This window comes from Notolepis coatsorum, assembly GCF_963971535.1.
Source record: "Notolepis coatsorum genome assembly, chromosome: 7".
Lineage (NCBI taxonomy): Eukaryota > Metazoa > Chordata > Actinopteri > Aulopiformes > Paralepididae > Notolepis > Notolepis coatsorum.
In genome coordinates, this window is record NC_140171.1 from 150,083,260 (window position 1) to 150,101,587 (window position 18,328).

Below are 18,328 nucleotides of genomic sequence, written 5' to 3' on the forward strand. Positions count from 1 at the left end.
TTCAAATTCTAAATCAACATAAAAAATTGTAAAAAAAAAAATCTTTTTTTTTTTACATTTTTATTTGCCAAGGTATGGCGAGTGCTATACCTTGCCATACCAAATGGACGCCCCTGAGCGGGGGTAGTGTGAGCCTCCAACACGTTACACCTCGCCAATGAGAGTCCGTGCTGGCAGGTGAAAAGATGTGACAGGCTGCCTCCTCGTGTATCGGAGGGGACACGTGACGCAAGGCTTCTATCCTCCCTACAACCGACCAGTGGGGGGCATATGCGAGCAACGTTCAAGACAGGGGAGGGGAGAATTGGCACAGCGAAATTGGGATGGGGAGAAAAATAGAAAAAGAGGAGAAAAAAAAGTGGAGAAAAAATAGAAAAAAAATTTACCATAGGAACCGTTAAAAAAGAAACATTTGCTATGGTAACGGTTGCTATGGTGACGGTTGCTATGGTAACCGTTGCCATGGCAATCGTTTTCTTTATTTATTACAAAAACGGTTGCTATGGTAACGGTCGCCATAGCAACCGTCACCATGGTGACCGTTACCATAGCGACCGTCACCATAGCGACCGTCACCATAGCACCTGTTACCATAGCAACTGTTACCATAGGAACAGTTTTTTATTTAACTTTTTTTTCTTCTACTGAGTACAATGGTACACATCTATTATATTATAATTTCAGATATTGATTGATGAAGTGTGTACTCATGCCCATTGTTTTGTAAAAGCTTGTAAGTGCGCCTGGCTGGTGCCAATTGCTCTTGTCTTACTGTGAAAGACTGTGCTGTCTCTCTGTCTCTGTCTCTCTCTCTCTCTCTCTCGCTCTCTCTCTCTCTCTCTCTCCCTCTGTCTCTGTCTCTCTCTCTTTCTCTCTCTCTCTGTGGTCTCTCTCTCTGTTGTCTCTCTCTGTTGTCTCTCTCTCTGTGGTCTCTCTCTCTCTCTCTCTCTCTCTCTCTCTCTCTCTCTCTCTCTCTCTCTCTCTCTCTCAACAGACCATTATGTACTCATTATGGCTGAGTAATAGAGAAGTCAGCAACAGGCACAATCACAGGGTTTAATTAAGTCATTTAATCAATAAATGTCCAAGCAATAGAGAAGCACACTTCCATGTTTTTAATTAATCTAAGATACACAGGTCACTTAAAGGCCTGAACGCTCACCAACACAAATATGGGATATTATCATGTATCACGGTGCATGCAGGATAAATACAGGATGCAAATCAATTTCCTTTCCATTTCTCCTAATCACTCACACATCAATAATCAATATCAAAAGTCCCCTAAAAACACACAACCTGAATGAGTCCTATTGCAAAGTTTACAGATGGGAAAACATTGTTTGACTCACCCAGTATTTGCCGACACATGGCCAGGAAAAATAGTTTCTGTAGGTTTTGCAGAATTCATTAGCCGTTCCTTAGCATTTTGATGTTGAAGGAGCATAAAGTGAATCCACTTTAGTAGACTCGGTAGTTTCAGAAACCGCCTCCAGTCCAAGCCGAACAAACACTTTTCTTTCTTCAAACGACAAACTCAAACTCAACATTAAACTTGATAGCTCTACAGTTAAACAAGCGAGTGACTTTGTTCCAGCGATAACATAACATGGTAATGTTAGTGGACCAAACCACTGTAAGGCAGGCACCATCGTCTATAATTAGCACATAATGATGTAATTTTAATAAAAAATACATACAAAAAATTATTAATGTTAACAGAAATGGCTATGGGGCGACAATAATATGTACAAGAGGCATGGTTTCCATCTGTGGCCTTGCTCTGCTGGCAGCGGTTTATTCATTCACATTGACTCAGACCACAACAGCTCATGTGTTCTCCTCTCCGGGAGAGGCATGCGTGGGAAGAAGAAAAAGTAGGAAGGAACCAAGACTTATATACTCCCAACCTGGCGTAGACAGTAGAAGCTCCGCCTATAGCGCCCTCCAGTGGACACAGATATATATGCAGTCATGGGAGTAGTAGAGGACAGTTACAGTTAGTTACAACCATACATACACCCTCTAGATTCAACAATTAAATACAACGAATACCAGCTAAAAAAGGGAACGTGTTGTTCTTCCCCAGGGTTACAGTCTAAATCCACTCCTTCGATTCCTACAAGGAATTTGGAGAATCTGACAAATATGGTTGGGCAGCCAGTGATCTAACACACTGTCGTCCCTCGTGGTGCAGAAACAGAGTTGTTTTGGCCTGCGCTCACAGGATCTTTTAACTCTCTCTGTACCATTTGCCCGCACAGAACTTGGAAAAACAGCCTTTTCCTATTCTGCCCCATCTACGTGGAGCGTATTACAGAAGGAACTGAGGCTCCCGAATCTACTTCCCATTGGAGATTTTAAGCTTCTTATAAGCTATATTGAGAGGGCATCCATGGGGGCCTGTTCTTGTTCTCGCTCTTAATTAAATGTATCTAGATTTTAGCCTCTCTTAGACCTTTAGTTGAGTTACTTGTCTCGTATTTGTCTGGAACTTGTTTTATGTATTTGTTGTGTTTGTTTGGTGGATCAGGTCGCTCTTGTAAATGAGACTGTGTCTCACGGAGATTTGTACCTGTATAAATAAAGGTTTGAAATTAAATGAATACTGTATAATGGTATAAAAAGATAGATGAAATGAGTACGGTAATGACATCTGAATGATATCTGAAGACATGAACTGCAGTATATGTTTGTACACTCTGCGTACAGTAGCTCCATCTATGAAGCTGAGGATTCTGTGAATGTGGCCTGAATGACTAATACCAACAGAAATCTGACCAAAGTGCACGGGGTTGTTAGTATTAGGATGAGGACATTGCTGATTGGGACGGTCCAGGATGCCAGGCTCACCCGGTGATCCCTTTCCCAGGTGTGACTCGGGAACAACTTGGAACAATGTCAACAAAACCTTCTCCTCGCCGCTCAGCTGTCTCTCCCGGTGCCGGGTCGGAGCCGCTCGTATCTTTGTTTGTGGAAGAGGGAGGGTTACTGCTGATTGGAAAACAATTGTGATCTGTTTTTTCGTGCAGTTCTCCAGGATGTTTCTTTAATGATGGGTCTTGTCGTCCCTGGACCGTATAGCTGGTTTCCAAGGTGTCAGGATGTTTCTCTTGGCTTGGACACTCCAGACGGGATGACAGGGTTTCACGTGTGGGGAAAAAAAACGTTGTTCCACTGTTCTAAGCTGTAGGTGTGGTCAACGACTAGCTTTACAGCGTGTATCTGCTACTGCTACTGGCACTCACAGAGGAGAAATGAGTAATTAACCCTTTCACTACCACACTACAGAAGGTTAACCGTCTGTAGTGTGGTAGTGAAAGGGTTAACCGTCTGTAGTGTGGCTGTGAAAGGGTTAACCCTTTTTTCGTGTGGCAGTGAACGGGTTAACATTCTGTATTGTCACAGTGCAAGGGTTAACCCTTTGCTAGTGTGGCAGTGAAAGGGTTAATGCCTTAAGATAAGATATTCCTTTATTGATCCCCTTGGGGAAATTCAGGACTTAGTTAGTATAATAATTTTACTATGAATAATAGTATAATCCACGATTAAACCATCAAATATATAAAAGCATGATTGTACTCAAATAACACTATGGTATAATCCAATTTAAAGATGATAATTGTAAGGTTTTCAGTCTTTTGGAATGAGGACGGTTTACACTCAACCACATACTGTACAAGTAACGTGGAATAAGCTAAAATAAGTACATTAATAATAAATGTTATTCAGATTGACCCATTAAATGACTTTAAGGCACAATGTTGTCCTTTTGCTGTTAAGTTAAGTATTCGTTCTAGCTCAAATAATGTGCCCACTACAACCTCCCAACGAGTGGACCTCATTCTCGAACATATTTGTCACTGTATTTTATTATAATACAGTTATATATACTACTACCTACTACGCGTATTATGTCTATACCACTATGCTACTATGCACTCTAAGTCTGTAGCACTCAAGTTCAACACAGTTTGACGAACAATCTTACTGACCCGTAGCTTACAGAGTTGTACCCTTCCTGCTTCTGTTGTATACAACTTGTAAGTTGCTTTGGATAAAAACGTCAGCTAAACGACTAAATATAAAATATAAAAAAGATAAAATATAAAAATGTATTTGTACCCATTTCATCATTAGTCTAGGTACTCATCTTGGCTAAACCCCGCCCGCCAACAGATGAACCCCTGCTGAAACAAGCCCACCTGACCGTATCCATATCACCAAATGAGTTGACCTCCAAACCATTAATTTCACTCAGACCATGATGACCAGCAGGGAGGTGTAGGAGGGTGTAGTGAAGATGATAACTAACAGATCTGTCCTCCCTCAAACCACAGCACCTTATGTTATTAAAAACTCAAGTAAGATAACTGTTACTTCACAGATACTAAACTCAGTAGAGAAAGCTCCCCCTTCATGGATGCACACTTGAAGTAAAGAACTCATGTTTAAGTAAACTCCAGTAAAGCCAGGCAAGCCTCCTCATTCCACCAATCCGGGTAGAACTACGTTGTAAAAAAAATAATAATAAAAATAAAAAGTAAAATGTTTGCATTGGCTTTTTTGTTATTGAATTAACTGTATTATAAAATGCTACCCATGTTTTATTAGATCAAAACTTGTATTCACCCAGAGCTGTGTCTCTGAGCAGGTCGTGTCTCTGAGCAGGTCGTGTCTCTGAGCAGGTCGTGTCTCTGAGCAGGTCGTGTCTCTGAGCAGGTATGTTTCCTGCGTAATGCTCACACAGATACACTGATTCACAGCTGGGAGCTGCCCAGTATGATCACAGTCTGACACGGTTGGCCACTGGAGCAGTTGGGGGTTAAGTGTCTTGCTCAAGGGCACTTCAACACATATCCCTGCCAGTCGCCATGTGGAACCTTTAGTCCACCTCTGCTCTTCAGGGAGAACCTTTAGAACCTTTAGTCCACCTCTGCTCTTCAGGGAGAACCTTTAGAACCTTTAGTCCACCTCTGCTCTTCAGGGAGAACATTTAGAACCTTTAGTCCACCTCTGCTCTTCAGGGAGAACATTTAGAACCTTTAGTCCACCTCTGCTCTTCAGGGAGAACATTTAGAACCTTTAGTCCACCTCTGCTCTTCAGGGAGAACATTTAGAACCTTTAGTCCACCTCTGCTCTTCAGGGAGAACCTTTAGAACATTTAGTCCACCTCTGCTCTTCAGGGAGAACCTTTAGAACCTTTAGTCCACCTCTGCTCTTCAGGGAGAACCTTTAGAACATTTAGTCCACCTCTGCTCTTCAGGGAGAACCTTTAGTCCACCTCTGCTCTTCAGGGAGAACCTTTAGAACCTTTAGTCAACATCTGCTCTTCAGGGAGAACCTTTAGAACCTTTAGTCCACCTCTGCTCTTCAGGGAGAACCTTTAGAACCTTTAGTCCACCTCTGCTCTTCAGGGAGAACCTTTAGAACCTAAGTTGTATTGTAGTGCATGAAGCTAATCTGAAACTACTGTCAAACTACTGTCTATGCTCAAATTCAAATACTGACAGTCTTTGTTCAACAGCCTTGCTGAGATATCTATATAAATAAAGGAAAGTTGTAATTCCTACAATATGTTGCTGATAATAATAATAATAATAATAAATAATAATAATAATAATAATAATAATAATAATAATAATAATAATAATAATAATAATAATAATAATAATAATAATAATAATAATAATAATAATAATAATAATAATAATAATAATAATAATAATAATAATAATAATAATAATAATAATAATTGTATTTGTATAGCACTTTTCATACAGAAGTTGCAGTTCAAAGTGCTTCACAACAGTAAAAAATACAGACATAAGCGAGCATAAAAAATTAAATACAAAGAGATAGAGCGGTAGCACGGTAAGGTAAATCAGTTTTTCAGTAATACAAATAATAAAATAGAATAGATTAGATAGAGTAAAAAAGTGCGGTTTGATTCAGTTTAAAATAGGCAAAAAATAATCAAATAGAACTGACAGTAAAAAGTGTGATAAGATTGTTCAATAAAAAATATATAACAGAGCAGTGTATCGCTCTTAGTACTTTGAGTTTCTTTACAAAGTTCTAACATACAACAGAGCATCGCTCTAACATACAACAGAGCATCGCTCTAACATACAACAGAGCATCGCTCTAACATACAACAGAGCATCACTCTAACATACAACAGAGCATCACTCTAACATACAACAGTCCATCACTCTAACATACAACAGAGCAGTCCGTCGCTCTAACATACAACAGAGCAGTCCATCACTCTAACATACAACAGAGCAGTCCGTCGCTCTAACATACAACAGAGCAGTCCATCACTCTAACATACAACAGAACAGTCCATCGCTCTAACATACAACAGAGCAGTCCATCGCTCTAACATACAACAGAGCAGTCCGTCGCTCTAACATACAACAGAGCAGTCCATCACTCTAACATACAACAGAACAGTCCATCGCTCTAACATACAACAGAGCAGTCCATCACTCTAACATACAACAGAGCAGTCCGTCGCTCTAACATACAACAGAGCAGTCCGTCGCTCTAACATACAACAGAGCAGTCCGTCGCTCTAACATACAACAGAGCAGTCCATCGCTCTAACATACAACAGAGCAGTCCATCGCTCTAACATACAACAGAACAGTCCATCGCTCTAACATACAACAGAACAGTCCATCGCTCTAACATACAACAGAGCAGTCCATCGCTCTAACATACAACAGAGCAGTCCATCGCTCTAACATACAACAGAACAGTCCATCGCTCTAACATACAACAGAACAGTCCATCGCTCTAACATACAACAGAACAGTCCATCGCTCTAACATACAACAGAACAGTCCATCACTCTAACATACAACAGAACAGTCCATCGCTCTAACATACAACAGAGCAGTCCATCGCTCTAACATACAACAGAGCAGTCCATCGCTCTAACATACAACAGAGCAGTCCGTCGCTCTAACATACAACAGAGCAGTACATCGCTCTTAACACTTTGAGTTTCTTTATAAAGTACAGTTCTAAATTAGCTTATAGAACAACAGAGCAGTGTGTCGCTCACAACAACAGAGCATCGCTCTAACATCAACTTAACAACAGAGCAGTGCATCGCTCTTAACTTTGAGTTTCTTTACAAAATTCAGTTTTGAATTACAACAGAGCAGTGCTCTTAAAATGACAGTGCATAGGAGGTAGTTAGATATAATTTGCATAGAACCGACACATGAATTTGATAGGAAGTGTATGAAAGTAGGTAGGGTAAGATAAGTGCAAGTAAAGTACAATTTGTGTCAGGATATCCCTGATGTTTCATTGAAATGCCTGAGCAAAGAGATAGGTTTTAAGCTGTCTTTTGAAGATGTCTAGCGAGTTGGCTTCCCTGATGTTTTGGGGTAGTTTGTTCCACAGTTTTGGGACATAGTTGATAAAGGCTGCATTACCGATCCTCTTTTGACTGTTTCTGGGAGCCTCTAGTAGTCCAGTAGCTGATGATCGCAGTGTTCTTGCTGGCCTGTAATTTATTAGAGTGTGAATAATTTTTTTTTATTTGCTTCAAAAGCACCTTTCACACAACCTCATGTTTACATAAACCCACTCTGTAGAGCATTAACCTATAAATGAAATGCATGGAATGTAAACGGACAATATCAAAAGTTATTATGATGGGCCTGCGAGGAAGTGTTGTGCAGGTGAGTTTGATGCGTTCGCTAGACGAAGGCAAATGCATAAGCCTAAATTTTTATGAATACAAATGAATTAGATGAGAGTGGCGCAGTGGGCAATGGGCAAGGCGCTCGCCACTAACGCAGGAGATGCTGGTATCGAGCCCAGCTCTCTGCATTGCTACCAGCTTGACTGGCCGTCATACTAACACAATTGGCAGTATTAGAGGGTGGGAAAGCCGGTGGGTGGGGATTGGACGTTGTGGCCAGCGACTCTACAGGTCGGTTGGGTGACGCCTGTACAGCGGAAACAGGAAGTATCGGGGGCAGCGTGAGCCTCCCACGCGTTACTCCTCGCCACTGAGAGTTCGAGCTGCTGCGGTCAAAAGATGCGACAGGCTGCCTCCTCGTGTACCGGAGGGGACACGTGATGCAAGGCTTCTATCCTCACTACAGCCGACCAGTGGGAGGCATAGTCTAGCAACGTTCAAGACAGGGGAGGGAAGAATTGGATATACGAAATTGGGATGGGATAAAAAAAATTAATTAGATGGACAAGAATCAATAGTAGCAGTTAATCTAGGAGTTTAGAACCTTTAGTCCACCTCTGCTCTTCAGGGAGAACATTTAGAACCTTTAGTCCACCTCTGCTCTTCAGGGAGAACCTTTAGAACATTTAGTCCACCTCTGCTCTTCAGGGAGAACCTTTAGAACCTTTAGTCCACCTCTGCTCTTCAGGGAGAACCTTTAGAACATTTAGTCCACCTCTGCTCTTCAGGGAGAACCTTTAGAACCTTTAGTCCACCTCTGTTCTTCAGGGAGAACCTTTAGAACCTTTAGTCCACCTCTGCTCTTCAGGGAGAACCTTTAGAACCTTTAGTCCCCCTCTGCTCTTCAGGGAGAACCTTTAGAACCTTTAGTCCCCCTCTGCCCTTCAGAGAGAACCTTTAGAACCTTTAGTCCACCTCTGCTCTTCAGGGAGAACCTTTAGAACCTTTAGTCCACCTCTGCTCTTCAGGGAGAACCTTTAGAACCTTTAGTCCACATCTGCTCTTCAGGGAGAACCTTTAGAACCTTTAGTCCACCTCTGCTCTTCAGGGAGAACCTTTAGAACCTTTAGTCCACCTCTGCTCTTCAGGGAGAACCTTTAGAACCTAAGTTGTATTGTAGTGCATGAAGCTAATCTGAAACTACTGTCAAACTACTGTCTATGCTCAAATTCAAATACTGACAGTCTTTGTTCAACAGCCTTGCTGAGATATCTATATAAATAAAGGAAAGTTGTAATTCCTACAATATGTTGCTGATAATAATAATAATAATAATAATAATAATAATAATAATAATAATAATAATAATAATAATAATAATAATAATAATAATAATAATAATAATAATAATAATAATAATAATAATAATAATAATAATTGTATTTGTATAGCACTTTTCATACAGAAGTTGCAGTTCAAAGTGCTTCACAACAGTAAAAAATACAGACATAAGCGAGCATAAAAAATTAAATACAAAGAGATAGAGCGGTAGCACGGTAAGGTAAATCAGTTTTTCAGTAATACAAATAATAAAATAGAATAGATTAGATAGAGTAAAAAAGTGCGGTTTGATTCAGTTTAAAATAGGCAAAAAATTATCAAATAGAACTGACAATAAAAAGTGTGATAAGATTGTTCAATAAAAAATATATAACAGAGCAGTGTATCGCTCTTAGTACTTTGAGTTTCTTTACAAAGTTCTAACATACAACAGAGCATCGCTCTAACATACAACAGAGCATCGCTCTAACATACAACAGAGCATCGCTCTAACATACAACAGAGCATCACTCTAACATACAACAGAGCATCACTCTAACATACAACAGTCCATCACTCTAACATACAACAGAGCAGTCCGTCGCTCTAACATACAACAGAGCAGTCCATCACTCTAACATACAACAGAGCAGTCCGTCGCTCTAACATACAACAGAGCAGTCCATCACTCTAACATACAACAGAACAGTCCATCGCTCTAACATACAACAGAGCAGTCCATCGCTCTAACATACAACAGAGCAGTCCGTCGCTCTAACATACAACAGAGCAGTCCATCACTCTAACATACAACAGAACAGTCCATCGCTCTAACATACAACAGAGCAGTCCATCACTCTAACATACAACAGAGCAGTCCGTCGCTCTAACATACAACAGAGCAGTCCGTCGCTCTAACATACAACAGAGCAGTCCGTCGCGCTAACATACAACAGAGCAGTCCATCGCTCTAACATACAACAGAGCAGTCCGTCGCGCTAACATACAACAGAGCAGTCCATCGCTCTAACATACAACAGAGCAGTCCATCGCTCTAACATACAACAGAACAGTCCATCGCTCTAACATACAACAGAACAGTCCATCGCTCTAACATACAACAGAGCAGTCCATCGCTCTAACATACAACAGAGCAGTCCATCGCTCTAACATACAACAGAACAGTCCATCGCTCTAACATACAACAGAACAGTCCATCACTCTAACATACAACAGAACAGTCCATCGCTCTAACATACAACAGAACAGTCCATCACTCTAACATACAACAGAACAGTCCATCGCTCTAACATACAACAGAGCAGTCCATCGCTCTAACATACAACAGAGCAGTCCATCGCTCTAACATACAACAGAGCAGTCCGTCGCTCTAACATACAACAGAGCAGTACATCGCTCTTAACACTTTGAGTTTCTTTATAAAGTACAGTTCTAAATTAGCTTATAGAACAACAGAGCAGTGTGTCGCTCACAACAACAGAGCATCGCTCTAACATCAACTTAACAACAGAGCAGTGCATCGCTCTTAACTTTGAGTTTCTTTACAAAATTCAGTTTTGAATTACAACAGAGCAGTGCTCTTAAAATGACAGTGCATAGTAAGGCTGAGCCCGAACCCTGTTTTTAGGGTTCGAACGTTCGCCAGGTTTATCGAACGAACGTTCGAACGTTCGTTTTTTTAAATTTTTTAATAAATTTTTTTTTTAATAATTTTTTTTTTACATTTTTTTTAATAATAATTTTTTTAAAGAAATAGTATCCCACTGCAGCCCGGCAGACCATACTGGTTGAGCCGAGCGCCTCGCATTCACATCACCTCAACCCCGTGCGCATCCTTTATTTTTTTTTCACCGAACGTTTGAACCTATTAATTAAAGTCCGAATGTCAGCGTAACGAACGAACGTTCGAACGTTCGAACGTTCGGGCTCAGCCTTAGTGCATAGGAGGTAGTTAGATATAATTTGCATAGAACCGACACATGAATTTGATAGGAAGTGTATGAAAGTAGGTAGGGTAAGATAAGTGCAAGTAAAGTACAATTTGTGTCAGGATATCCCTGATGTTTCATTGAAATGCCTGAGCAAAGAGATAGGTTTTAAGCTGTCTTTTGAAGATGTCTAGCGAGTTGGCTTCCCTGATGTTTTGGGGTAGTTTGTTCCACAGTTTTGGGACATAGTTGATAAAGGCTGCATTACCGATCCTCTTTTGACTGTTTCTGGGAGCCTCTAGTAGTCCAGTAGCTGATGATCGCAGTGTTCTTGCTGGCCTGTAATTTATTAGAGTGTGAATAATTTTTTTTTATTTGCTTCAAAAGCACCTTTCACACAACCTCATGTTTACATAAACCCACTCTGTAGAGCATTAACCTATAAATGAAATGCACGGAATGTAAACGGACAATATCAAAAGTTATTATGATGGGCCTGCGAGGAAGTGTTGTGCAGGTGAGTTTGATGCGTTCGCTAGACGAAGGCAAATGCATAAGCCTAAATTTTTATGAATACAAATGAATTAGATGAGAGTGGCGCAGTGGGCAATGGGCAAGGTGCTCGCCACTAACGCAGGAGATGCTGGTATCGAGCCCAGCTCTCTGCATTGCTACCAGCTTGACTGGCCGTCATACTAACACAATTGGCAGTATTAGAGGGTGGGAAAGCCGGTGGGTGGGGATTGGACGTTGTGGCCAGCGACTCTACAGGTCGGTTGGGTGACGCCTGTACAGCGGAAACAGGAAGTATCGGGGGCAGCGTGAGCCTCCCACGCGTTACTCCTCGCCACTGAGAGTTCGAGCTGCTGCGGTCAAAAGATGCGACAGGCTGCCTCCTCGTGTACCGGAGGGGACACGTGATGCAAGGCTTCTATCCTCACTACAGCCGACCAGTGGGAGGCATAGTCTAGCAACGTTCAAGACAGGGGAGGGAAGAATTGGATATACGAAATTGGGATAGGATAAAAAAAATTAATTAGATGGACAAGAATCAATAGTAGCAGTTAATCTAGGAGTTCAGGTATCCTTATGAAAGATTAAAAACATGTCATGCTGTTTTAGTCTGCTTAAAAAACATTTTTTTAAAGGGCACCGCCAATTTAAAGGCACTACTAGGAGGATTTGGATATCGATATATAATTTATGAGACAAGAACAAACTGCAAGGTGTTGTCAACCTTAGCTAAAAAATTATCGGCAAAACACAAAGATCCCTAGTACAGTTTAACAGTGCTCAAGAAGAAGGTTTGGTATTGTTCCAGAGGCCATTCGACTGGTGAATGGCAACAGTACAAGGAATGGTCAGTTCACTAATATGCACCTTTTGACCCCCTTGATTTAATTAAACATTTTTGACGTAAGTGCATTTTTTTTTGTACTGACTGAATTTATTTATTCATTAGACTTGACAGATCAACAATATAAGGATCCTGTTCTAACAGTGTTGTGTCTCTAGTGCTTTAATAGTGTCATGTATGTTGTCTCTTGTCCCCTGTTTTGTCTTGGATGTGTATAAGTGCAGCTGTTTGTATCCATGCCTTAAATTGCCCCTAATACTAATAAAGTTCTTTGAATTGAATTGAATTGAATTGTAAATTCAATGTCCTGCAGGATTACTACAAAAAAACAGTATGGTGAGACCGATGAGAATGAAAGATAATTGATGAGAACAAGGGCCTTTATTTTGTATTGATATTGTGGCCACCAGGTCAGATCTATAGGGGTTGAACTGCATTAGATTCAGATTCAAGATTCAAGAGTTTTACTACGGTGCAAAGGAAGCCTTTCCAAACAAAACTTGCTCTATCATCAACTTTTGGGGATTTGTACTTTACTAGAGTATTATTAGCGAGGTCTTGGAGTCTTCTAGTTAGTCTCTCGGCGACGTAGGCCGGTTCTTCCCGTTGGCTGGGTCCCGTATAGACCGGTCGGGGGGGGGGGCTCGGCGACGTAGACAGGTTCTTCCTGTTGGCTGGGTCCCGTATAGACCGGTCGGGGAGGGGGCTCGGCGACGTAGGCAGGTTCTTCCTGCTGGCTGGGTCCCGTGTAGACTTGTCGGCGAGGGGAAGGTGCCCTCGACTCGTGTCGTGATGATCTCCGGGAGCTCCGTGTGGAGGAGTGGGGGGTCGCCCTCTGGATCAATTGCTCCACCGTCTGCGCCTGCAGCCGGTCTCTTTCCATCTCGCGCTGTGCATTGGCGGCGTCGCGCTGTGCATCGCGTTGCGCGTTGGCGGCGTCGCGCTGTGCATCGCGTTGCGCGTTGGTGCGGTCTCGCTGTATGTTCTCTTCAACCTGGAGGCGCCTCTCTTCCAGTCTGATAGTCAGCGCTGTATCAGCCTGGAGGCGACTCTCTTCTAGTCGGATGCGTTCTCTTTCCACTGCAGAATGTTCGCGCTCACTCTGTTGTTGCGCTTGGAGGCGGTCGCGCTCACCCTGGAGTCGGTCTCTTTCGGTTGAAGCTGTCAGCGTGGCGATGAAGGCTTGCGCCAGTCTCTGGTCGGCCTCGCTGGGGGATGACACTGATGGAGGTGATCGGGCGTTGACAGGGCTTGGTGGAGACCTTTTCTCTTGGCGCGCTCCGAGGTCTATCTCTTGAGCGCGGTACTCTTCTCCTGGTTGCGCGCCGAGGTCTGTCTCGGGTACGCGCTCTTGGGTTGGTTGTGCGCCGGGGTCTATCCCTGGAGCGCTTTCTTTATCCTGGGGCGCTCCGGGGTCTGTCCCGGTGACGCTGTCTGGAGGTATAGTCACGTCATGTCCCGCTTGGTCCCCCCCGTGAGCTAAGTCAGTTTCGTTTGAACCCACTGGGGTCTCTACTGGCCGGGCCGCCAAGTCGATAGGAGGGGGCATGCTTAAACTATCCGTTTTATCCGTATTTAACGTCTTTTTAGATAAGCTAGGGGGTAAAACGAAAGCGAAGTCCTCCAGGTAAGGAGGTGGCTGACGTTTGCACTGCGGGCGTTCTAGCTTGGGGGAGCCGTTTGGAGAGTGTCCACCGCTGGCCATGTCAATATTAATATTATATTAAATATTACTGATACCCTCCGGCTCGAAGGACCAATTGTAACTGAGGGGTTACAAAACCCTGACTGTATTAAAGATTGTGATAGATTAAACCACTGCTAGTTATGTACTTTAATTACTGGCCAGACAGTACATCAAATATAGATGGTGAACACTCACAAGAACACGGCATTGACAAAGAAATAGTATTTGAGGGTATTTTATTATTATGCAACATTAGGTTACAGAATGAGAATTAGGGTCGCGCTTGTATGGCGAAGAATATGCGTAAAGTCAGTCAATAGCATGAGTCACTAGGAATAGCAGGAATCCTACGATGGGTCTAAGTTGATGCCACCGGTCGTATAATAGCAACTATAGAAGGCAACGCTGGTACCGCCTGGAGACACTGGGTTCCCTCCGGGGTGTAAGGCCTAGAGGGTAGAGGAATGTTCGGATACTCAGTCTGATTCAATGAAGAATAAAGAGACTCCACGTACAGGAGTCGGTCCTTGTAAATCCAACGATCAGCAGCAAAGCAATAACTGTAATCCAAATGCTCGATAGCAAACGATGATAGCTAGCCAGCCTCTGTCCATGAGGCCAGCCCGAGTGTAATCCTCACGAGGTTAAATCCCAAACGATAGTGGAAATCAACGAGGCTCTTCTCCGGGTAACACGTTCCAAATCAATATAATCCAACCAGTAATGGTTCTGCAATCGACGCCGCTGGTTCTCCTGTGCACTATACTTCACATTAAACTAGGTCGAACTTGACGTTACTGCATTAAACTCTGACACTTTACTATTCTATTCGCACGTGTTCTCAACGCACGGTTGCTCACTTCACTACCCGCTGACTCGGGATGAACTTGATGAACGAACTTGTCACACTGCTTGCTTAGACGAACTGCTGCTGTGCTCACCTGCGCCGATATATATACTTAAGTGGCTTTCTAGTTCCAAACCTAACCACTTGCCCTGAATCAATACACTGCCAAGGGCATGTCCTGACTTGCCCCAAACTCGCCCCTTGCACCTGTCTGAGTGCGAGACTGCCTGGCGCCGCCGTCAGGGGGCTTTACTATAAGGGAAGTGAATATTACTATGATTTACACGCAGGCTTAAAGGGATATAACGTGTATATATAAATAATATACAATGTCTATAAAACAATAAAGGTCGATTCTCAGCTTTAATCTGGCCCTTCACAACAACATACATTTAAAAGTAGAAACTTTTTTTACTTTTACTCAAGTGTGTTTTTAGCCAGATACTCTGACTTTTACTTGAGTACGATTTTGAGACGGTACCCATACTTTCACTTAAGTATAATTTCTGGGTACTTTTTACACACCTGGTTCTCCCTAATAAAGCCCCAAGCCCTTATACACACAAAACGTGGTCACAGTGTTTATAACTTAATTATGAAGGTGTTCAGGGTCCCAGCTCTCAGATGGTGTAGGACACTTGTCTACTGCATCTACTGTTGACCATGACTCCCCCATCCAGGAACCCCCCCCCACCCCATAACCACCACAACAAGGGCTAGTAGGTTAACAAGGTTATTCTACTGTCAACCACCAAAGGTTCAATGACTTCTCCGCAGCTCCAGAGTGAGGAACAAAGGCCGACCAGGGGAATTATTAAGCGCAGATTGTCTGATTCCTCCAGATGGGACCCGTGCTTGGAAATATGATTCATAATGACTTCAGAAGGAGCACATCACTGGAGAACACGAATCATGTTCCTCTTCTGCTGATTATGATTCATAATGACTTCAGGAGGAGCTGGAGAACATGAAGCGTGTTCCTCTTCTGCATGAAGTTATGATTCATAATGACTTCAGAAGGAGCACATCACTGGAGAACACGAAGCGTGTTCCTCTTCTGCTGATTATGATTCATAATGACTTCAGGAGGAGCTGGAGAACATGAAGCGTGTTCCTCTTCTGCTGATTATGATTCATAATGACTTCAGGAGGAGCTGGAGAACATGAAGCGTGTTCCTCTTCTGCTGATTGCACGCTGGTCGTGAACGTGGTGAAAAGAGTGGTCAGCCATGTTGGAGGTGGTTTCAGTGGAGTTGCGTTGCTAAGCAATAGCTTGGAGAAGAGGATGGGTCACAGACCCAACGTTTTCACAGTAATTAATGCAAGTCAATGGAAGAGAGAGAGAGAGAGAGAGGGAGTGCTGAGGGCATTGGAGGCACTGAGATAGTTCCCATTCCTCCCTATCATGGTGTGTGTAGAGCTATGGATACACAGAGGTACAGTACCAACCTGCCACTGAGAAACAGGAGTTGGAAATGATAGAAGGGGGTGAATGTTTTCAAGTAACTAAGGTGAACGACTTAAATTACATCCCACCTGGTGCAGCTGGGTAGGAATAAGCACTCGCCTACCACCGTAGAGACGCTGGGATTGAATCCAGCTGTCAGCGGTACCTCCGGCTTGGTCAATCGTCCATACTAACACAATTGGCAGTGTTAGCGGGTGGGAAGCCGGTGGGGTGTGTGTCCTTGTCGTTGGAAACTGTGACTCCTACTGGTCGGTCGGGAGGGGATCTGGGGGAAATAGCATGAACCTCCGCACGCGTTACGTTCCCCCAGTGAGAGTCCTCGCTGTCAGGTGAAAAGAAGCGGCTGGCTGACTCCACATGTATCGGAGGAGGAATGTGGTAGTTCTACACCCTCCCCAGGCTGACAGTGGGGCAATGCGTGCAATGACCAGGAAGGGAATTGGCATAACGACTAAATTGGGATGGGAGAAAAATACAGAAAAGCCCTGAAAATATATATAATAAAAGAAAATAATAATAACATCCCAACTAATAGTTTCTTTTGGCCAAATGGCCTACTTCGAGGTTACTGTATTTATTCATGTTATCTCTCTCTCTCTCACTCACTTCAATGATTGTAACATTACGGATTGATGTGCTTTTCTTTTTCAGAATTGGTTCTATTCTGTGAAAGAGAAGAGATAAGAATTCCTGAAGAGAAACATGGCTGTCAGCGGACCGAGAGATAAGTAGGTCATGGTAGTAGTGGCCCTCACAGCCCCTAAAGATATTTATAATGCTGTGCATATCTGATTAATGTGGTAGTATTAATTGTATAATGCTGTGCATATTTGATTGATGCTGTAGTAATAATGTATAATACTGTGCATATTTGATTAATGCCTAGTATTAATATGTATAATACTGTGCATATTTGATTGATGCCGTAGTATTAATATGTATAATACTGTGCATATTTGATTACTGCGGTAGTATTAATATTTATAATACTGTGCATAATGTTGTAGTATTAATTCCAGTAATTGTATCCTTGATACAAATAACAATATTTAGTCCATTTAAGATTTTCAGATGAACAGTGTTTTCAAAGCTATCTAAAGATATGTTGTGTGCGCAGGTAAAAGAGGAGAGGTTGAATACTTTCAGGTGTATCGTTTAGGAGGGCGGCTAAGTGGCGCAGTGGGCAAGGCGCTCGCCACTAACGCAGGAGATGCTGGGTTCGAGCCCAGCTCTCTGCGTTGCTTCCGGCTTGGCTGGTCGTTCATACTAACACAATTGGCAGTATTAGGGGGTGGGAAAGCCGGTGGGTGGGGATCGGACGTTGTGGACAGCGACTCCTACAGGTCGGTTGGTGCGCCTGTACAGCAGAATCAGGAAAGTATCGGGGGCAGCGTGAGCCTCCCACGCAGACCCTCGCCGCTGAGAGATCGCGCTGTGCAGGTGAAAAGATGCGACGGCTGCCTCCTCGTGTACCGGAGGGGACACGTGATGCAAGGCTTCGTCCACATTGCAGCCGACCAGTGGGAGGCATGGTCTAGCAACGTTCGAGACAGGGGAGGGAAGAATTGGATACTACGAAATTGAGACGGGAGAAAAATAGAAAAAATGGGGAGAAAAAGTAGATAAAAAAGGTGTATTGTTTAGCTTGAATACTTTCAGGTGTATCGTTTAGGTTGAATGTTTGTATTGACTTAACCTGTTCCACATGATGTGAAAATCCGCATAAAATATATACCTAGGTAAATGGAATATTGCTCCACTTCAACAAGGGCTATTTGCATATTCTTGGTATCTAGGTACATCTATGGACCTCAGGGAATGTATTCACAGTGTCAGAAATATTGTGTCTATTACTAGGCTTGCTTAAATTGTGATGAAACAAAGGAGAATATGAATTCTTTTTCTTTGCATCTTTGACAGTGAATAACACCATGATAATAATGACCAAACTTAAAAAACGTCCACTGACCTCGTTCAGTACCTTCTTGAGATCATGTGTACAGAAAATCTAAGGAAATTAATAAAGGGAAGAT

General features: G+C 42.7%; 1 protein-coding gene across 1 annotated transcript in view; it reads left to right on the forward strand.

The window, feature by feature from the left end:
• The window catches only part of LOC311232006 (equilibrative nucleoside transporter 1-like), a gene marked incomplete at its 3' end in the record, with an annotated part of 86,407 nt that overhangs the window by 18,706 nt on the left and 49,373 nt on the right, over positions 1-18,328 (forward strand). The window contains exon 2 of the mRNA XM_084318663.1: positions 16,947-17,023. Within this exon, the coding sequence (XP_084174789.1) occupies positions 16,998-17,023 (26 nt within the window). The 5' untranslated portion in view covers positions 16,947-16,997. The remainder of the gene's footprint in view (positions 1-16,946; positions 17,024-18,328) is intronic.